Source organism: Bradysia coprophila, unplaced genomic scaffold, assembly GCF_014529535.1.
Source record: "Bradysia coprophila strain Holo2 unplaced genomic scaffold, BU_Bcop_v1 contig_145, whole genome shotgun sequence".
Classification (NCBI taxonomy): Eukaryota; Metazoa; Arthropoda; class Insecta; order Diptera; family Sciaridae; genus Bradysia; species Bradysia coprophila.
Window position 1 is genome coordinate 513992 of NW_023503416.1, and position 21785 is coordinate 535776.

Consider the following 21785-nt stretch of genomic DNA (forward strand, 5'->3'; position numbering starts at 1 on the left):
TTATTTGTCTGTATTTTCCTCTTCTTTATTTTAATTCCATCGTTATAGCAAATAGATAATTTACAAAAAAATATTCCAATTTTAATTAATTTTATTTATTTAAAATAATAATAAAAACAGTCTTTCGTTAGCGCAAACACTCACCATCCTGACAAAAAATGATAAAAAAAATAATAATTTACCGTTAAGTGAAACAACACAATTAAAAAAAAAACTTAATCAGGAATTACACAAGAGAAAAAAATAATAATATTAAATAAAAGGAAGAAATTTCTCATTTCAGTTTAAATTAAATGTTTTTTTAGTATAAATTAAAATACAAAATAATATTTGTGAAAAGTTTATGCGTAAAACAAATAGTTGCTTTTAATGTATTATACAATTAATATGCGTAAAGAGAAATTAAATTATACCAAGAATTCTTATGATAATAGGTATTCTTTAAGCGATTTATATAATAAGAAAAAACATTTTGCAATTTTTACATAAATTTTGGAATTTGTTATTCAATTACTAAAAACGAGAGACATTACGCTAGGTAACTTTGGACAATAAATTAAATGAAAAACAAAATGTGAAAATTAAGTAGAATTTCAGACCAATTTTGAGCACAGAATAGTATGGTAACCTACTTTCGTTCTTTTCTACACTTTTCTCCTTCGTTCATACATGTAACTCTGCGCTTCCTAAATAAAATGTTTCAAATTTTGTTATTGTTTTAAGTAATGCATCGAACTCAATTTCGATTCAAGTCAACATATCATTCCAACATTTTTATTCTTCTTCTATTAATAGCAGTAGAACACACGAATTAAGCAGATTTTTTTTACTTTAACAAGAGTTAATTAATTTTACATGATTGTGAATACCTGAGTACAAAAACTATATCATTCAAAACGAAACAAAAAAAAAACAGTTCTATATACCGTGATATAGGTATCTGTGGGTGGATGCTAACTAATACAATAAAAATTGTCATCTCATTCATTCGAAAGCTAAATTGATTCGTATAATTTATGTAATTTAGTAACCGTCAGTCCGTCGTATATGTACACATTTTATTGTCACTAACGATTTTATAGTAAAGCCTTTTCGTTTGGCGCCCAGTGCAGGCCTCCCACGCTTTAAAAATCCTCCTATTATAGGAATTTTAGACTTAAGTTTTAGCAGAATTTTAGGATTGTTCATTCGCTGGGAAGAATTTATATATTTGATAACAAACTTTTATGTTTCATCGTAGAAATAGCTCTATGGATGTGGTAGTCCACTATTTTTGTGATAAATTCATCACTGAATGAATGTTGATAAGCCCCAATTTATTTTGTTACTCTATTTCTCATGAAATCTTCTGATTTCCAAAGTGCAAAGTATTGTCTTGATTTTACAGGATCCAGAAAAATTTGAGTCACCCAAAGTTACCAAAAGGCGCTAAGTTCGATTTTGTACATTTGGCTCTTCCTACACCAAATTTACGTTTTTTTCTTTGATTCGGTGAAAGTTGTATTTCTGAGGATGCATAGCATACAAAAAGGTAAAAATATTTGGATTGTCCGGTTTTGAGATGGAGTCAAAGTTAAAGATTAAATGTGACTAAAAGTATGTGATTGTGATAGCTAATTTGAAAGGTGATTTCCAACGAAATTTAGGTCACGAAAGTTTTCCAAAAATTTTCACAATTTGACTGAGCTACCGCCACTGTACTGACCGAAAATGATTGGAACTAAATAAAAAGCAGTTGATTTATTGGAGTGTAATGAGATTTTCGAATTTTCTCAATTTAGGAATTTTTGGAGCTTTTTGAAATTTTAGAAGGTGTGGGAGGCCTGCCGATGTAATATTTTTTCCTTTTTTTGTTATTTTTGCGAGATTTTTATTTTTATTTTAAATTTTCTTAGTGGAAAACTAAAAGAAAATTTTACCAATCCATCTGCGAAATATGTTCCACAAACAAACCACAAAAATACTATCTGGTTGTGTGAGAAGTTTTATTATTTTTACAAAATTAATGATCCTAATGCTTTGAATATGTACACAAAATTTATTAAATATATTTTTAGGGGCATGAGCACATCTTAATCTCAATACGTTTTATTTTCTTTTCTCGTAATCTTTAGAGTTTAAATTAAAATATTTAAAAAACAAACCATAAGTAACACGTTACACTATAATCTAATAGTTGTTCATCATTTAATTTTAATATGAAAATATCATCACTCACAAATTCACTCACTCACGACACGAAACACAAAAAAAATACCTAACTCTCAATCAACGTACACCCACCAAAATGCATAAAAAAATTTGTTGAATAAATTAAATTGTTTTTCCATCCTTTTTGCTACTTACGAACTAAAGAGAAAATTTAAATAATTCATTGACCTACTTACATTTAAATGAAACGTTTTAGCTACGTACGCTAGCTGTGATAGCTTCTCGATCGTCCGGACGGTGTGACCAATTCCACTTTGATGTTTGCCGTCGCCGTCACCTTGGTATTTTGATCAGTACCGTTGTGTGTCGTCTCCACCGTCACTTCCGGTTGCACAACTATACTTTTCAGCTCCGAATGATTGGTGTCATTACCACCACCGGCCGTCGATATGGACGACGATGAACTTTTCCACGATTGCGGCTCTTCGGTGATGGTTGTCAGGGACGGTTCGTTGTTGATGTTGACATGTTTGTGATGATGATGCGGTTTGTTGCATGGTGCCAGTCGAGATGAGGAACGACTGTTCAGCACAACCGTTTTGTTTGTTCGTTTGGATCGTTGTGCTGGCGGTGATGGTGTTGAAATGCGATCTGAATGTTCTAGTGGTATTAATTCGGCGGCAGGACCGATCAGGCTCAGAAGAATGGGGAAGAAGAACAATCCATTGATGACGCCTATTATTGTGACTGCGAACAGCAGCCAGAAGAAGTGGCGAACAATGAATTCGAATGGTGAGGTGTATAACATTACGACGGCCAGAATCGATGTCAGAGTACCGTGAATGACTGGAGGAAGTGCACTTTGCAAAGCTAGACGAGTCCGTCGTTCCCGGCTGCCGACTGAAGTGACAAAACCCTGTGAATTAAAAAGAAAATATGGAATGAGATACACGAACGAAGACCTAGGTTTTGCTTCGAGGAAACTTACCAAAGATACGTGAACGGTGAAGCATACTGAAAATCCTACGCTTAGCACCAATATGACAGCGGGAATAGCCGACAACTTAATACCCAACAAAATCATAACAGCTAAAAGTTGTATGAGTGTTGCCAAGGCGTTGAACACGATCAATAGCGCGGCCCACACGGATAACAGTAACACTCCAACCAGAAACATTGCAGCGACATTGGCACACATTAGGATCAATGCTAATGATACTCGAAGATTCATGTATTGTTCCCAAAATATGAACGGGATACCAGATGGATAATTCGGAAGGCCTCTGATCTCGTACTTCTCGCACAGGTCTCGAATGGTGCTGATCAATGTTTTGATTTCATTGGTGTTGATTAGTCCGTGTAGATAGAAAGGTAACTGTGTGTAGACTAACGGAAGACTTTTCGGAATTTTCAATTCGTAGTCACTGGGTGAATGGAACCATTGTCTGGGTTCGGGACGAAGTTTGCCCTGAGGAAAAACAGAAAGAAAATTATTTTACTGATCGAAAGCTTGTTGGTTGTTGATGTGACATACCTGCGATGCACTGTATGAGAATACATCGTTAGAAGCCCATGCGGACAAATAATTGTAGAAAGCTTTCGGATTGATGATTCCATCGGCGTCAACCAAACGACCTTGCAGTACTAAACTCTTATCAATGGGATTGTCAACATGTCCGGTTTGAACCAATAATTTGTAGGCTAAAATGGCATCGGTGCTGGCATTATTGTACCATCTCTCTTGGGTTATTCTTCCCTCCACCCAGTCGCGATCGAAAGTCTTTTGCAAATTGATGAGCCAGTCACGAAACATGCTTAACCAGAACTCTGGTAATCCACCGTTGTCGTTTTTGATCACATGCGGAACACGGACGAACGCTTCATGGTATTCGTATAAGAGTTTTTGGTTCGTTGGATATTCAAAGTCGCCTTGGGTAACGGCAAACATATTGTAGAATCCGAATAAATCACTTTGTGCATTTAGGAACTTGTGTTCATTTGTGTCTTTAGGAACTATATCGTACAGATCGAGGCCGTCCTGTAGCTTTACCGCATGGAATAAACAAAATCCAAGAACTATGCAGTAGAGTAGCATACCGAAGAACTTTGCCGTGCTTGTTACCAGAAACGGTGCATAGTATTTGTAAGCGAATTGGGACAGCGAAAATGTTGAGCAATTTTTTTCGGCGTAGGTTAAAAGTCCTTGCTCTTGCGAACTGATCGTACATCCATTTGAGTTGACCGGCTTTGTTTTCCACGGTGGTAGGCAACAGCAAAATATATCAGCTCTGCCGGATTGACGACGACGAAGATCTAATGAAATCATGGCGGGAAAAACTAGTAGGGCTGCTGCCAAGTTGAAGCAAATGACAATAGCAGCTTGAAGGCAGAACACTTTTAAAGCTGGCACAGGAATCAGAACAGCAGCAAAAAACGAAACGATTGTTGTAGCAGCAGTAAACAGGACGGTCGGTCCAGCTTTCTTTAAGATGTCCTTGGTCTGTTCACCGTCATTACTTTCGGCATAAGCATGAGTTAATGTGAATATATGTCCGACACCAAGACCAAGAGCCAGAAATGGTACCACTTGAAAAGTAGCTGCATTGAAAGGAATCCCTAATAGAGCACACAATCCCAGACCAGCAGCGGTTGACATTCCAATTAGTAGCACCCCAGCAATTCCTACTGCACTTTGACTTTTAACAGGATCCTTCCAACGAATCAACGTAATAGCCGAGTAGATTATGGTTGCCGCAATTGCAATACCAAGACTCATAGGACTTGGATTCGAATACTTCGCCAGAATGTCATCCAGCGTAGCCGATGAAAATGCGAACACATCGAAAGAAGTGGTGATGCTCTCTGATTTCATGATTTTCGTTACCTGCAACAGAATGAACAAAATTCATTTCGTTAACGAGATTCGGTTCATCGACGATCTAGAGAAAAATCAATTGATTTCAGTTGGACATGGAAGACTCACCTCGTTAGAAAATTTCTTTTGCCATGAGTTCAGCACTTGAGCCGCCTTTTCAGGTGTCCATCCGATGTGATGGACTTTGTAATGACCGTTCCAGAACTCGTACATTTCTCGTTCAGTCATCAATTGTATAACCGTTTGTAGAGCCTTTGCCTTCTTTAAATGGCCAGTGCGATTTCGTTCTGCCCCACCAACAATCAATTCTTCCGGCCAATGCATGTACTTTGCGGCGTAACTGTAGCAGCCTCCCGTTAACTCGGCACCAACGTCAGGTACCTACAGTTAAGTAAAACATTCAGTAATGAAGAACAAGAAAATTGGAAACAAAGAAAAACGTGAAAATGAACAAAAATAAATCAAGGAAATTCTACCTTCAACGACTGCTTATTCGGTGCAGTTTCTGGACACAACGGATCTTTTGGATCTAAACAGGGTTTCTCTGTGTAACCGGTTGAAATTCCCGCACGCTTCATGTACTGTTGAATGGTGTCGAATGGAAATTGATAGTGCAACGATTTCATGTCGGTCAGCATACTTTGTGGATTCAACGACGTCCATTGAACTTTACCGACAAATCCTCTGTAACAATTGACATTCTTGTTCTTTTAACAATTCGAAACCATTTTTGTTGCAAAGAACTTACGGTATGTGTGCCGGATATTCCGGACCCAAGAGTTTGCTTCCCTCCCAAAAGCAATCCAAAGGCGTCACAATCGAACATGGTATGATATTTTCAAAGATTTGTTCAATGTAATGGGCATCGAACAACGGTATCGTCGGAACGTTACACATATCTCGAAGACTCCATGTTATATCAAACATTTGCACTGTCACTGCCGTAGCCTGCCTCAATACCTCTAAATGCGTTAAGAGTGCCTGCGAATGCAGCACAGAGGCATCCGGATCTTTAGGCGTTTGAATGAGTAATTGATGTGTCGTCGACTCCATTTCGCCTAAACTCTTCTGCGTATAAAGTAGTTCCTGTTCTAGTCGTCCTCCTTCTGAGAATTTTCAATTGAACTTTAAAATTCTGTATCTGTGCGATGCAATTTATAGTCTGTGTCAATTACCTTGTATCCATAGCTGGTGCACTTTTGAATGTATTGTTGCACTTTTTAAACCTACACAGAACGTGCTTAAGACTAATATTGCTACAAATAATACTTTGCCCGCATGTTTCTGTACGGAAAATCCTAGTGTCTGGAGGTGTGATTGAAATATTGATCGCATATATATGGCAGATCGTCGTCCACGGGCCTTACCCTGTTTTAGAAAAGAGAACAAACAAAAAAACAAAATTTAACATTATGCTACATATATGTGAGTGGTGTGCTATATATTATAAATACTTAAGTGCAACGGAAATTGCATTCAACGGAGAGAAGGGACCGACAGACAAATAAATTCAATTTTATTACTCAACCGATTCATACAACAGTTTCAATTGTAATCATGAAATGAAAATAGGTTTCGATTGTGAAATTGACCGATTATTTATTTGCCACACACAAAATAATTGTATCGTGAATATTGTTTCGATTCGACGAAACTACACAGAAAATAATGAACTGCTTATTTTATCTACTTGGAAAAGTAACCAGTGGCGTAACTAAATCCCAAGAAAAATGCATAAGAAAACAAAGGAAAAATAGCTAAGGTCTGCTAAGGTAAATTTTTGTTATTTTCTATTTGGAAAGCGGTTTTTATTGTACCATTCGAAATTAATGTGTGTCAATAAACCTTTGATAAATGGCAAAATTCGTACTTGTGTAACGACTAAAAATTGAGACACATTGTCCATATTGTTGCTGGAGTACTTTTTCTGAATCGTTAACATCGAAAACGTTAATTCAAATAGTTTTATTATAACGAATCAAAACAACATTTTCAACTTTATTTACGTTTACTGTGTGTTCTTACTGTTTCATAGCTGTAGGTAAAGTTTATACAAATCAAAATATGCCTTCACCTAACTTATACGTCCACAATGGTATGTTTTCTCGATTCCATCGCAAAGAAAACGTTTTTTCTTTGCCTACATGCTATACGTACCAAAAAAAAGAAGAAAGAATACGATTTGTTGTTGTATATCCACAATATACACCTCTATACTATGTTTATTCGATGCTAAAGAACCAAAGTGAACGAACGACAGCTGTTTCAATTTTGCTGTTGAATAATATTACATTTTAACGATTCAACGTGGATTTTTTTTCTTCTTCGTTTACTTTGCTTGTTATTTTTTTCCGTGCCGTTCTTACATTTATTATGTTCTGGAGACTCTCTACTGGGATAGTCCGAATAAGATGTCTCAATTAGAACTACCGCAAATTGAGATATTATCGACCCGATTTGGATTGGTATAAATTTCCTGTTTTGATTTCATAAGAATGAAGAGTGAGCAATAATCTCCGGTAATTCTTTTCTTCTTTTTTTTTCGTATTTCGTGCCGTAAAAAATAAAATCATAAGAACAACAATAATGAAGATGTTAACAGAGAAAAGCAAAAATTTATAATTCTATAGTTTATTGTTAGTTAGGTAATTTTGTTGATTTTTTTTTTCGATGTTAAATTATGTTCGCGGGCATAAAATGGAATATTTTTTTTACATTTACATTTTCTTCAATAATATTATAACTTTATCAACTGGTATCTGTGTGGCATTTTTATTCATCGCTCTGCGATATAGATATTTTGTTGATGAATAATAACAACAACATTTTGAAGAAATATTGAACGCTAGTTTTATCAACAGAGAGAAAACTTTCATATCAAATCTATTAATTCTTTTGATATCAAAGAGTATCGTCGTAAATTTTTATGTTCCAAAAATTCCATATATTAGACGATTAGGCCATCAAAATGCTTTTTATAAGGTCATAAAATGATGACTACAATAAAAATGTTTTTGTATCGAATTTACACACAGAGGAGAAAAAAAATCGGATTTTTAACGATTCTAATCTGATGATGGGGGAATTAGGATTTTAATGGCGTTAAAACGAAACAAAAAGAACATGCGACTCGGATCTTTTCAGTTTTTCGACACAATGGAAGATGTTGATTAAAAAATTATGAATTTAATTCCATTGATGGACTCGCAAAAAAATGACCGTATAAATGACACATTATTTCCGTTTTCTATTTTTGCGACAGTAACGGGGAGTGACTATGTAAAGAATATGTTCAAATAGGATGTCGTTTGATGTCTTTTATCAATTTAATTTAAATGAACATAATTTTGGCAGATTATCTGCCATTGGGTGGTGTCATTTATTGTTAGACGAAAATTGACACGAAAAGACATAAAGACCAAAACAGAGTGGTTTTTCGATTGAATTTAACCTTGGACGACAAGAATTTCACTAGTATAATGATCACGTTCTGTTCCTTCTTTTAATAAAATTCTTTTCGACAGATTGTTAGAAAATCTATTACTTCATTTGGTTAATAAGTGTTTTGTTACCTAGGATCGTTTCAGTTAATAACTTATTAAGGGCAATTCTGAGTGACTTTATCGCAAGAAGGAAGATAGAAGAAGTGCCATCTAATAATTGAATACAAAGGTGCTTGATTCGATTTTGAACGGAAATTAACGTTGCGTAGAATACGTTGAACGAATTTTATTAGTTTTATAATTTTAATTTAAATAAACATATAGTTTTAACAGAAACTCCGTCGTACCATAAGGCATATTACTTATCATTAACCGACGCTTCTTATTATTGGAAAGACTTAGAGACACAATACTTCCACATAGCAATTTCACTATTGATCTAAAATTGCTTTCTTCTGATTTGTTTAACCAATCTTTGTGCTACGAATCAAATCAGCTAGTAGCGCTTATACCTGTTTGTCGACTCTGTTGAAAACAGATATCAACATAACCGACCGAAAAACATAACTCATTTCCCTTTAAACAATCAATCTTACAGTGTATGCTATTACGCGTGCTCTTAAATTACACCGTATACCTTTGGTCGACCACCACGATTTTTATCGAATTTAAGGCTCAATTTTGTACTGAGCAAGCAGACTGAATTTCCATTCGAAACCTTTAATTACAATTACGATCGACGAGAAGACCCTCGAAAAAAAAACCAATTCTACAACTAAATGTTGCATGTCTCGACTATGGTTCCAACTAATTTATTTCTTCTCATGAAAAATATGAAATTATAGGCTTAACAAAAGATTTTCCAAGTAAAATATTATCGACCCGTATGTATAAAACACGCGTATATTCATTAGTTATATTATTTACTACAAGAATGATGTGATCATTTTATGTTTTTCAGTAAATATCGTACGCATGGCATAATGTACAACTCATATATTTGGTATATTAAGTTAATAAGGCGCCTTTCATCGAAAGTGATATAGTAAAAAAGAAACGAATTGTTTAAGTGCTTCGTGTGTAGTTTTCTTTTTCTTAATTTTAATTGTTTGGTGTGTGTCCAATTCCAAGAACAATTTTTTGTTTCTTCAGCCTACGCCAAAAAATGTCATTTGTCGATTGTCTCCGATAAAATAAAAATTTGTTTTCGTCATGTTATTACGAGCGAAGTATTTACACAAAAAAAAAATCGTTTAAATTTTCGCTTAATGGAATTCATATACATAATCCACCCAGCTGAGTATATGACCCGTGAACCACTATATTGTATGTTCAAAACCTTTCCATTGAGAAAATGTTGTATCATCAAACGATTCTTGCTAACTAAACAATAATAAAAACATGTGTGTGGTCGAGCAACGTTTCTCTCTTTCTATATATATCGCAATCATCGCAATGTGATAATTTGAAAATAAACTACTCGAACGCTTACCGCAAAGTAGATTTTGAAATTTGTAAATTAAGTATAATTAATAATGTTGTTTCTGAAAAGTTTCAGTCAATTTTTTTTTCTTCGTATTTTACATGCATGCCGGTACCACTTCAAAGGCCGATGACATTAATCAAAAAATGTCACAGATACCAATAATTAATGATGTATGAGTAAAACAACATAATCCAACTGTTTCTGAAATTAATCATTACGGATCATTTACAAAAGTTCTAGCTTATATTACACAGGCGTTTTACGAGGAATTGATATTTGATGAAAAGAAAACGGTGTGCATTCGTTTCCGAATCGCATTAACGATTTATTGGTGCTACGCAAAATGTTAACCATCCACTTTACCAGGAAGTTGGCAATTTAAAAATAAAGAAGAAGTCGATCAAATTGCAACCAATATCTTTAACGTCGATCGGAAACGAGTGTACGGGTTTTTAATATTTCGATTTGTTTTCGATAATTAGTTGTTATCAACAGCGACGGCAGAACACGCAAAGGATTGCTGATGCTATCTTATCATAGTGAATGGTAATAATATTGAACTGATTGATTTTGTATCAATATTTTGACAATATTAGAAGAAGTATTAGAGTCATACAGCAACACATTTGATTTTTTCTTTCTAGAAAATCAAGAAAATTTGAGAAAAATTCTCAAAATATTAGAAAATCAAAAAAATTCAAGAAAATCGACAAATTTTCACAACTTTTTTTTTTCTATTTTCTTCGATTTTCTTGATTTTGTCGAATTATAGAAAATTTAGGAAAATCTTCTTGGAAAATTGAGAAAATCATGAAAAAATTGTACAGTTTTTTCAATTGTGAAAATTCACGAAAACTGAAAAAATTCAAGAAAATTCGAGAAAATCAAGAAAACTTTTCTTAAACATCCTAGCCTATTAGTAATATGTTTACTGTCTTGAATCCTCTTTACTTAGTAAATGTTACTAAAAGAGCTGCGTTTAGAGCAGACCTTAATAATTATAATATTTTTGATCAAATACAATTCAACAAACTCTTTCTCACGTGACCCGTTAACTATCAAAATGAATAATTTCATTTGAAAATAAAAGGAATTCACACCGATGTTGCGATAACAGGCACTGCTGCTTGGTATAGTACGAAATAAATCTGTATTTATTACAACGCCAAGATATTCTGGCAGAAGGTATAATTCATATTTATCTACGCTAAACCATCTTACAAGGAATTAATGAAAGATGTTTTGAATGATGCAACAAAGTCTTTTACCAAACACACGAAGTGATAGAGAGATACAGAAGTCACATATCTACACAGGACATATCTACAGGAAATGTTATTCCTTTTTTGTACGTTTTTGGAGTTCTTGTGATAGGATAATCATTGCTTGTGAACGAAAACGTGTTGTGCTGTTATTTCCTGATTTGTGACTGTTTGAGTGAGGCACGAATAATAGGAAGATAAAATTTTATTAATAAAATTGAACAAAACGAACAAACAAAATTTATTGTGATCAGATTTTCTTCTTATTCAGTTCTTTTTTCCTCTCTACTTGATTTCAGAAGAAAAAGGGATCACCAGAACTGTGCTGTAGGTAGTAAATAGAATTGTGTATATTGTACAAAATTGTATATATACAAAAATGTAAAGTATAAGAAAAATAAATGTTCAAAGTTAAAGAAACTGAGGAATTGTTCAATCGTCTCTGTAGACGAACCCCATGACGTCCAATATAACACAATAATTTTGTTTATAGAAATGTCCCGTACTGCATATCTTTATTAAAATGTATAAATAAAGTCATTCGGCTAATATTCTAAGCTGGTTCTCAATGTACGTTTATATACAGTTGTACTATTATGCATACAGTGAGAAAATCGAGTAAAAGAGAGATGTAGACTTGTAATTTAAACTTCATTTTAAAAAGAAATCTTTTATGTTTGTTTGTCTTTAAAAGAAGTCAAGTCGCTTTTAGTAATTATGAAAGAGAATTGTTTAAAATGAGTCTTTTAATTACGGGGATATAGAAGCTCCTGCGGTTTTATTGTGTTTTAATATTTTGAATTTCGTAATATTTAAAGAAAAAAATTCTTTCATTATCATCAATTTCCTTACATTTTAGACTGTAATTTCGAGACATAATCGGTAAATTTTGTTAAAACTTGAAATGCGTTGAACGATTAAATAAGAAAAAAGAATGTAATTCATGCCGATCACGGTAATGTAATCGATGTAATTAAATTTTGTAAATTCGCATACATCTACCACACATATACCAGTATATGTCAAAAAAAAGCGAAAAAAAATCAACCGAATCGTCGTGTTGGGCGATAAAGCCATTGTCGTAATATTAATATATTTTCCAATAATGTGACCTGAAATTGGTATATATACGGTTTAAATGATCGCTATAAAGACCCCACAAATAAACTTGTTTCATATGCTTATTGAATGTCTCATTTTATTTCATGTAACATATCACTGATAAGCATTTTTATTATGTAATTACAGAAATGCGTAGGCAGAAAAAGGAATGGTCTGTCTGTGTAAATGGAAATAAATGCATTTTCAGATATGATAATTTGACGTGATAGGTTAGGCAAGGTAATAGGAGATTGGAATGCTTTAGAAAATAATAGTGAACGACACAAAAAAATGAAGTTGTCTGAATTAACGACAGAAATGGAAAACTTCGTTGAAATTATTTGAGATACACTGTCTGGTCAACAATACATAGAGGCTCTTAAAACTCGAATGGAAAAGTGAATATTATATATGTAAGCTGAAGTGGCACTACAATAATAACGTTCATTTATTCAGTTGTTTTGTTATAGAAATGTAAAGATAATAAGCAAGGTGAGAAATATTGATAGTTTGTTTAATTTTACTGTCTACTAAAAATTGGTGGCAGTAGAATAGAAACGTAGGTCAGACACACGATCTTATTGGAAAAAATTGATCGCAGAAATAATTGAACATATTGACTGTCTGCATTTCTCCAACAACTATATAACATATAGTATCCGTTTTTATAGATGGCTACCGTATAAAATAGACGTCATTTTATCCCAATCATCGTATTATCTTTCAAAATTTGTTAGAATTCAGAAAATTTCGTCACACATGACGATGAGACTAAAGGCAGTACATCTGGTAGCTATATTACATCATAAACTTTAAAGAGAACAGAATTAATTTATCGTTTCAGCCTTCGACAGCAACTCCAAAGAGAATGAAAATTTCCACCAAAACGATACTAAAAGATGAATTCATTGAAAAGAAAAAAAAATACTTCTCGAAGAACCGTATAAAGCAAAGTGTAAACAAAGTAACTATACAGCAAATAAGATAACAAAAATAGTTGAACTTGAGTTGATTCTTTAACGTAAAAATAAATAAATAAACGAGAGAATGGTGTGCATTTGCTGAGTCATTGTTGAGAAAACCGTAAAATGAAACTATTTTTATTAACCTAAAGCAACGCACAGCAATAATGTTTAAATATAGTAAATATGACTGACTAGAAATGAACGAATAGAATACAACTGCAACGGGCATTTAGATGTCTCCTACAATTTCAATTAACACCAACCGCCAGTTAGTTTTAAATTTTTAGATAACAAAATTTCAAAATCTGTTCTCGACAAATCGACACAAGCAATGATTATCAGATAATGTGGATATTATATAGAAAAAAGTGTGCTAAAACAATTGAAGTAAAAGATTTCGCAATCATAAAAGAGTAAAGGAGACTCCAAAACAATTCACAGATTTTAATGATTACATAAAACGTTTAGCGCTTGCTACAAGATCAAAAGGACGGTTCAAATGATAAATAAAAATTTCGCATCCATTACACGTATGCCATTCTTTCGAAAAATCATTGGAAAGGAAACCGTCTTGAGTACCACAATAAAACGTACGTAACCCTTTAACCCACAAATAAAATAACATGAAATCCAATCTCTCTATGTCAAGGTGGTCAACATTATATCACAGAAAGAATTAAACAAAAATTCAAAACAGAAGTCGTTTGAAAGCAAATTACCTGGAAAATATTCAACATCACCACATAATATTGTCTTTTTTTATGCAAATAACAAAAAAATGATAATCAAAACTACCCGATCAGTTTACTAATTAATTGTCCATTTTCCGGAAAATTAAATCCTTACATTATGCCATTGGGCGATATTCAATGAAACCTCAAGTTACAGAACACAAACCACCGGTGGAACGAACAAAAAAAATAAAATGCATTTCAACCGCAAACTTACATGAGCTGAGTATACAACAAATAAATTAGCAACAAGAATCAATTCGAGTATAAATTTGTTTTTTTTTTCGACTGATGGCAGATGGTACAGTGAAATGAGATCCACTTTTTCAGAGAAAAAAAAGAGAGAAAATCGAAAAAGTTTTTTCTTGTCTTACCTAAAAATTCGGAAAAATTAAGAGAAAATGACGTACATTACTTAATATCTGTTAATTAATCCGTAGCAAAAAAAAGTCTTCAAAATAAAATCATTCATTTTTGTAAAACTTTTTTTTCGTTAAATATTTTTTCTCTTTAAACAAAAATATGTGGGATATCAAGAATTATTTAATGTGATTTTTAGACCTACCGCATGGAAGTCATAGAATACATGTACGTATGTGTATATTGTATATATATCTATATAGGAGTATATTTTTAAAAATACACGTTCCATACCACCACCATCGCTGATCTGATTTTACTCTATAGTATTCTCACGTAGTTTACAAACACATTCAACGTTATTATTCGTATGGGTGAATTGATCACTATGTATGTTTACATCGATAATACAATTCACAAAACAGCGTGCCAGGCTTGGCCATTTCTTTAGATTGAAAGACGTTGTGTTTTTTTTTTCTTCTTCTTCTCTTATTCTTTTTGGTTTACCTAAGTGTTTGTTCACAACATGATAAACAATCTTTCGCCGTAAATATATTTGTATGTTTCTAGTAAAATGAGTATGTTTTCTATGAGAAAAAGGCCTACATCTATATTATTGAATATTTATTAAGACGTTAACTTTTTTTTCATTTATTTTTATTTTTTATTTCGTTGTTTTTTTATATTTATTTAATGAATATATTTTTTTCCGTTTTTATTTTTAATCTCTTTATTAAAATTATTGTTTGTTTTTTCGTAAACATTATTTTCAGAAATTTGTATATAATATGTAGTCTTCATGTATGTTCTTCGATGGTTTTTTTTCCTCTCTTAACTTCTTCTTGACATAAAATTTTCTTGTTTTGATTTAAAAAAAATCGAAAGCGACTCCTTGTCGCCTGAAAAATGTGTATTTATTTCTCGGTTCATTGCATTTTGGTTTTGATTTGAGGGTTCAGCAAATGTGTGGCATATTATGTCGTCAGATCATTTATATACATAAATATATTTGTCGGTTTGTAGTCAATGAAAAATCTTTTTTTTTTTTAATGGCAAAATTATTTCTTAAGAGTTGTGAGTTGATGACGTGCTATTAAATATTTCGTGCATGTGTGCTTTAAAAGTCAGCATTTTGAATATATACAAAACAACACAGCGCGCAAGACCATTTAGATATATGTTGTTTCGTTCGTGGTCTCGTTGTGTAGTAAAAATAATCTATATAAACATGTAAATATATATATAATAAACTTACAGTGTGGTCCATATCATTGAGTAAGATATATTATTTCGAATTAATTGCGGAAGACTTTTTTTTCATATGCGTAAAAGGTATTATGTGCAAACGAAATTACAACGGGTATGAACATAAAAAAAAGCTTTTAATGGTATAAAATGAATGAAAAAAAAAGTTTGAGGTTTTTTTTCTTCTTCTCTTTGGAATAACTCGGTGTTGTTTTATGATTGGTTGCCGGTGGTATAAAACAATACAATGGAATAAAAAATGATTTCGAAATGATGCGATTCAGAAACTCGAATAATGTTTCAATGTTGCTGAACAGAAAGTTGATTTAAACGTGGCACGGTTATCATTTAACGGACGTTGTAATAACTAGATGAGAAAACCAGAAATCTACTAGGTTTTTTAAGCATTGAGAATCGTGTTACTTTTATCTAGCAACGAACACAAGAATAATTATAGGCGGGCATACATTCTATGTATATCCTCTCGTTAGTGCATTGTAGGATGTCTCTTTGAAGTTCTAGATTCGGACTTTCATTAGTAAACTTGCGAGATTATAAAATAAAAAGAATTTAGTCTCTTATCGACTGTGAAATGTAACTGATACTTAGCATGGAAATTATAAAAATTTGTTCAATTCTAAAAAGATACGAGAATAGCGTACCAATATTAAACCTAAGAGCAATTATACCTAGAGAGGAAATTTGTACGTCGAAATGTGGTCCCAACATAGGTACATGTTGACGCTTTTGATAGTTCAATTTTCCCTCTTAATTAAGAGGGCAAACACATCCCAATAAATCTTTCGTATTTCATGTTGGGACCACATATTTTACTAAATTTTGTTTGAAATTTCTTCTCTAAAATTTCCTCTAAAGGTATAATTACTCTTAGTATTAAACAGTAACTCATTTCCACTTAGGCTAGTTCTTGCGCACATTTAAGACATTTTCTTATAATTTTTAATGATTGAATGACTACATGATAACATTTTCACCGATATCAGTTGGATGTTATTCATTCCACATGCGATATTTATTGATGGTGCATGTGGTTTCCACATTGTGGAATGAATGAAAAAAATTGAATTGTAAATTTTAACTTCTTATTTTCCTTCGCCTGCACCTTCTTCGAAAGTATTCAAAACTATTATTAATTAATTTAATCCACTCATGCTACCATCTCTTTGCGCAAAAACAAAATCAAGTTCATTCAATAAATCGTACGCACTAATAGAATAGCGCGCTTTGTGGACAAAGATTTTGCTACTGTAGTTCAAGAATGAAAGCGCAGGCAAGATATCAAAAAAGATTTTTCTGTCCAATAATAATATGGCGAGTTGTTCCGAAAAAAAAAATGAATTAACAATGTAAATGACACACTAGCCACAGCACGCATATTAATGTTCACATATGCCATATGCTATATTACCTACAAATTAATATTTGAAATATGATATCGATGAATATAATCCTGAAGAGATGAGGATAAAAATTATAAAAATATCGATTTTCAGGATAATAAATTTAGAATGATTTATTAGGGGATTGAAAAGTGTGGGCGGATGTAATATAATTTTCAGATTTTTTTTTCTGTTTTCGCAAGAATTTTATTATTTTTCGAGAAAGAGATTTGGATGGCTGTTGTGGTAATAAAATAGAAAATAATTCGTTGTTGACGACATTAAGAGATTTGAGTTTTTTTCTTCGTTTAAATCATCAAAGTTATCAAAAATAAATTAATAGTTTTCAATTATCATTTGGACATTGTGATGAACAATTGATGAACCAAATCATAAATTAGAAATTGCTTATCGTAATATTCATTCAAACATACAAAAACTAATTGTCTGATAACCTTCAACTGCATTTTATTAAAGAAACTTAAAAAACTGAATAATTCAGCTGATTACGCCAAAGGAATAATCTCATACCGAATTAATTTCTAATAAGAGCTGTAGCGATTTCCATATCGATTTATTTCAAATGCATCAGCTACGAATCCGAAAACCTAAAGTTCGACTTTGATTCTAAATCACTCATAAAATAGCTTCTACAGGACGTCAAGATCAGACGCTTTACCCCTTTTTTAAGTTAATGGTTTTTTACATGCTACATGCGTCGGAAACCATACTTTTCATGTTTTAAGCACTTCTTTAGAAGCCCTCAGCATGTAATAAATATTATGCACGTATGACAAAGCGGTCGAGGCTTGCCGAGCCGGCTTGTCATACGTGCATATTCTTTTTTATCGCATAAGCGAAAACGAGACAACAAGATATGCGAATGACACTTTGACAATTTACAGAAGTATAATGTTTGTTTTCATATTCTAGGTGAATAATTTTTTCGGGGAATCACACCGCGTATGCGATAAAATCCATTACAAACTCTACTTTTCATCTTTTTATCCCTATTACATAACTAGGGATAAAAAGATGAAAAGCAGACAGGATGGAAGAAATATCTTGTCTTTTACCTTTGTACGAATGCTGAGAAATAAATAATTTCAAAGCATAGTCTTCGTGTGTATTTTGTCGTTTCAAGATGTAGCTAGCTACGTAACGGATTTTTCATATTTTTGAGCTTAAACTCTATTTACTTTTCATCCCTTGGTTTGTAATAAGTCACTTTGGACCCTAGGGGAAACGAAAGTATGTAAATGAGTGATTTACTATCAGAACGAAAAACTAGATAGCTGATACGTTTCGCCTCTCAAAATACTGTATTTCCGAATGTGTACTTGTAAAACCGAAGTTTGAAGTTGTAGGCGCGAATTTATCAGAAACACATTTTTGGCGGGACTAGTTTTTCGTCACTTGCTCGAAAAGTTACGTTTATCAAATACTGTCAAATACTCTGAACGGGATCCAACAACAGTCTTAATGTTAATCAGAAAACCAACAGACCATACTTAAAATTTGTGTGTTAAGAGCCCTCAACCTTTGGCAATTTTCTAGCCTACATTTGTGCGCAAAAATATTCGTTTTTTCATGATTTCTCTGAACCGAAATCTTTTTCTGAGAAAGTTAAACCATTAAAACATGCAAAAATGTGTTACTTTTAAGGGAAAAATTGATTTGTGGTCGATAACTTAACCCACTTGGAGAAACCTTTGCAAAACACACAAATTAACACATTTGCCAAGGGTCTCTCCAAGTGCAATAAGTTATCATCCACAAACCAATTTTTCTCTTGAAAGTAACACATTTTTGCATGCTTTAATGGTTTTATTTTTTCAAAAAAAGATTTTGGTTCAGAGAAATCATCAAAAAACGAATATTTTTGCGCACAAATGTAGGCTAGAAAATTGTCAACTGGTGAGCGTTCTTAAAAATTAGAAACTGATTCTGATGAGGAGAGAGAGGCTGAAAATGCATTGAAATTGTCGAATACACTCGAATATAGCTTAGACTTCCGCGGGATTTTTGATCTTACAATCTAGGCACTCATTTTATATGACTCGTTAGAACTGATCACGATTGCTTTTAGTCAACTGATTTAGCTCACAAAATCAACGTATGACAAATATTTTTAGTTTGAAGTCTAGGCAAAGTTAAAATGGATAATTAGAAGTTAAGAAGAATGGTGGAGAATATCTCTAACCTCAATAATGCTCTGCATAAGATTTTTAAGTAAATACCGCATCTATCAACCATGATCTACCATCCTTTTGAAGCATTAAATCCAGATTTATAAATGAAATTCGTTGTGTAAATAACTTTTAAAAATACAACGCACCGAAGTCATTCCTATGCGGCACATAAAATAAAGTGTCCGATCACCGGCCCAGTTCCAACAAATCAATATATACAAACAATTTTCAAAAATATCTTCGAATCACCCTACACACGTGTTGGTATAATGTCTTATTTAGATCTTTTATAAAGACATTTTGTATTATGTTCGTTTCACCTTACATATTGGCTGGTAAAACAGAGAAAGAAAAACTTACGAGAAATACAACACACAAAAAAAACCTCACATATATTGACTGAGTGAGTTGTCAGCAGGATATTTTTTCGAAAAAAAAGACGAAATAATAAAATAAAAATTGGTTTGTAAAATTGTACGTGCTGGTTCGTAGGTATACTGTGTACAATTTGGTGAAAATGAAATTGTAAGAATAACCGTAACAATTATTTCGACAAAAAATAAATATAATTGATATCTGACAGACAAATATGGGTGGCCGAGGCACAACAAACATTGTGATGTGATGTGTTGTTCTTACCTTCTTTATTTGGTCCAAAGCAACATTTGCGTCCACCCAGCTCGTTCGTATGTACAAATCGGAAAATATTTTCTCGTTCACTGTATCCCCATGCGTGTCCGGAACTCTGGGCAATGTATCCATGGTCGGTACCACCATTGTGTTCTCTCACTTATTTTTATTTCTTTAAATCAACTTTTCTATTCAAATATTTGTATTTATCTTTCGATAAACTTGGACCACTCAATGCATCAAAAAATTATTCTCTATTCACATAGTTGACAATAGCATTTTCAGCTACCACACTGCACCACTTGAAATATAATATTTCGGAATTTTTTGTGTGATTTTTTTCTTCTTCTAATCCAACACTACAATAGGTTTTTCCATAATTTAAACAAAAGACAAGAAGTTTTTTTTTCACTCTCTCGTGATTTAGGATTCTAATCAAAACGTCATTCCGTGGAAGGCGGTTCGATCAAACACAAATTTACTTAGTTTAAATTCCTCAAGTGTGTCGAAAACTTAAGAAAATATATTTCTTCTTTCTATACAAAATGTAAATAAAACATTAGACAGAATCGCGATCACGTAATTCCATATAAATTAGTTGATTAAAATAAAACAACAAAAACAGTCTGTCGTAAGCAATCACTTAATTAATGAAAAGTAGAAAAACACAACACAATATCAAACAGTGTCACATATTCGTTGAAGGCGAATTAAATTTAATTCAAAAACAAACAAAAATTAGTTAACCATTCAAAGAGTCTCAGATCCTTGCAATGAGCACTTGGAATTTATTTTCATTTTACAATTGACAATTTTTAATGAATGAAAACGCGCTTTGTCATCAGTGATGTTTAACCGTCGAGTTCCAATGACAATCTGTGTGTGGTACGTCCGAAAACCTCATTATTACTTACACGATCCCCTCTGATCTTCTACATACACAATGATGCTATACACTCAAATAGATTTTCCAGCAATACTATGTACCATACGTCCATACACCGACACACTCATTCAGTATTATAGTGATACAACATAATATGCATCCATACCATTCACATTGATCGCATGTTTTGAATGGCAGCCATTTCGGATTGAGCACGAACACATTCGAATTTATTTTTCATGGTTTTAATACTCTGCTGCAGACATCAATACAAACTAGCAAGTTGAGGATCACCAACGAAGAAGTTTTTGGGTTCATGCGAAAGACTGCTTTGAAAGAGTGAATAAGAACGATTTGTAAATTTCTCTCGTTGTTGAAACGAACCAGTTAAATACAAATATGATTTTAGCTGCTCGCATTTTAGTTACTATACCGTCCAATTTAACCAACAAAAATTTTTTGGAACTACTGTCATTTACAATAAATAAATCAAGTAGATAGTAGAGAAGCTTGTACGTCCATAAGGGATCAAGTATGTCTTAAATGTCTTAAATCTCGAAACCTTGCAAATTTATATCTTAGAGTCCTAAGGCCTAAAATAGGTTAATATAGTCATCTGTGTCACTATGACATCTGTTGTCGGACAGCTCCTAAAAAAGTAAGCGATCAACTTCTTCTGAAAGGATATTATATTGCAAAATGTAATTTAAACTAAAGAAGTAAAAGATTTTGAGTAAAAGAAGTAACAACCTCGATATAAACTGATGGTTATGCTTGTTTTCTCTGAAAAGAATAACCTTTTCGACTAAAATCTTAAAGTCTCTCATGTTCCAAATCAACTGTGTCGTTGCGCCGTACTACCGTACTAAACTAAAGCGTAGAAAAAGACTACACTCGGTTTCAATCGGTTTATTATTATACTGCCTTTTTCTCAAGATTTTCTTAAAAATATCATATTATGCTCTGTTGTGCGATGTACGATGTATGTATGGAACCTTTTCATACAGACGTGTGTAATACGACGACATAGATGTTTATACATTCATGCATATGTCGTT

General features: G+C 32.8%; 1 protein-coding gene across 1 annotated transcript; it reads right to left on the reverse strand.

Annotated features, from left to right (window-relative positions):
• Window positions 1-1068: 1068 nt before the first annotated feature.
• On the reverse strand, window positions 1069-20736 carry LOC119074244 (protein patched). Its single transcript, XM_037180269.1, has 8 exons — window positions 19851-20736; window positions 6202-6394; window positions 5775-6132; window positions 5503-5710; window positions 5135-5407; window positions 3686-5035; window positions 3140-3619; window positions 1069-3067 (listed from the first exon to the last, which is right to left on the reverse strand). The coding sequence occupies exons 1-8, from the start codon at window positions 19986-19988 to the stop codon at window positions 2417-2419; spliced, it is 3651 nt and encodes a 1216-aa protein (XP_037036164.1). The 5' UTR covers window positions 19989-20736; the 3' UTR covers window positions 1069-2416.
• Window positions 20737-21785: the final 1049 nt, after the last annotated feature.

Bases quoted from the DNA above. Each gene is read 5' to 3' on its own strand.
- LOC119074244 (XM_037180269.1), bottom strand. From the start codon at position 19,988: ATGGTGGTACCGACCATGGATACATTGCCCAGAGTTCCGGACACGCAT. The intron at 6,133-6,201 runs GTAATTGACACA...GAAAATTCTCAG, and splicing joins GCACCAGCTATGGATACAAG to AAGGAGGACGACTAGAACAG. The intron at 5,036-5,134 runs GTGAGTCTTCCA...ATTCTGTTGCAG, and splicing joins AAAAGAAATTTTCTAACGAG to GTAACGAAAATCATGAAATC.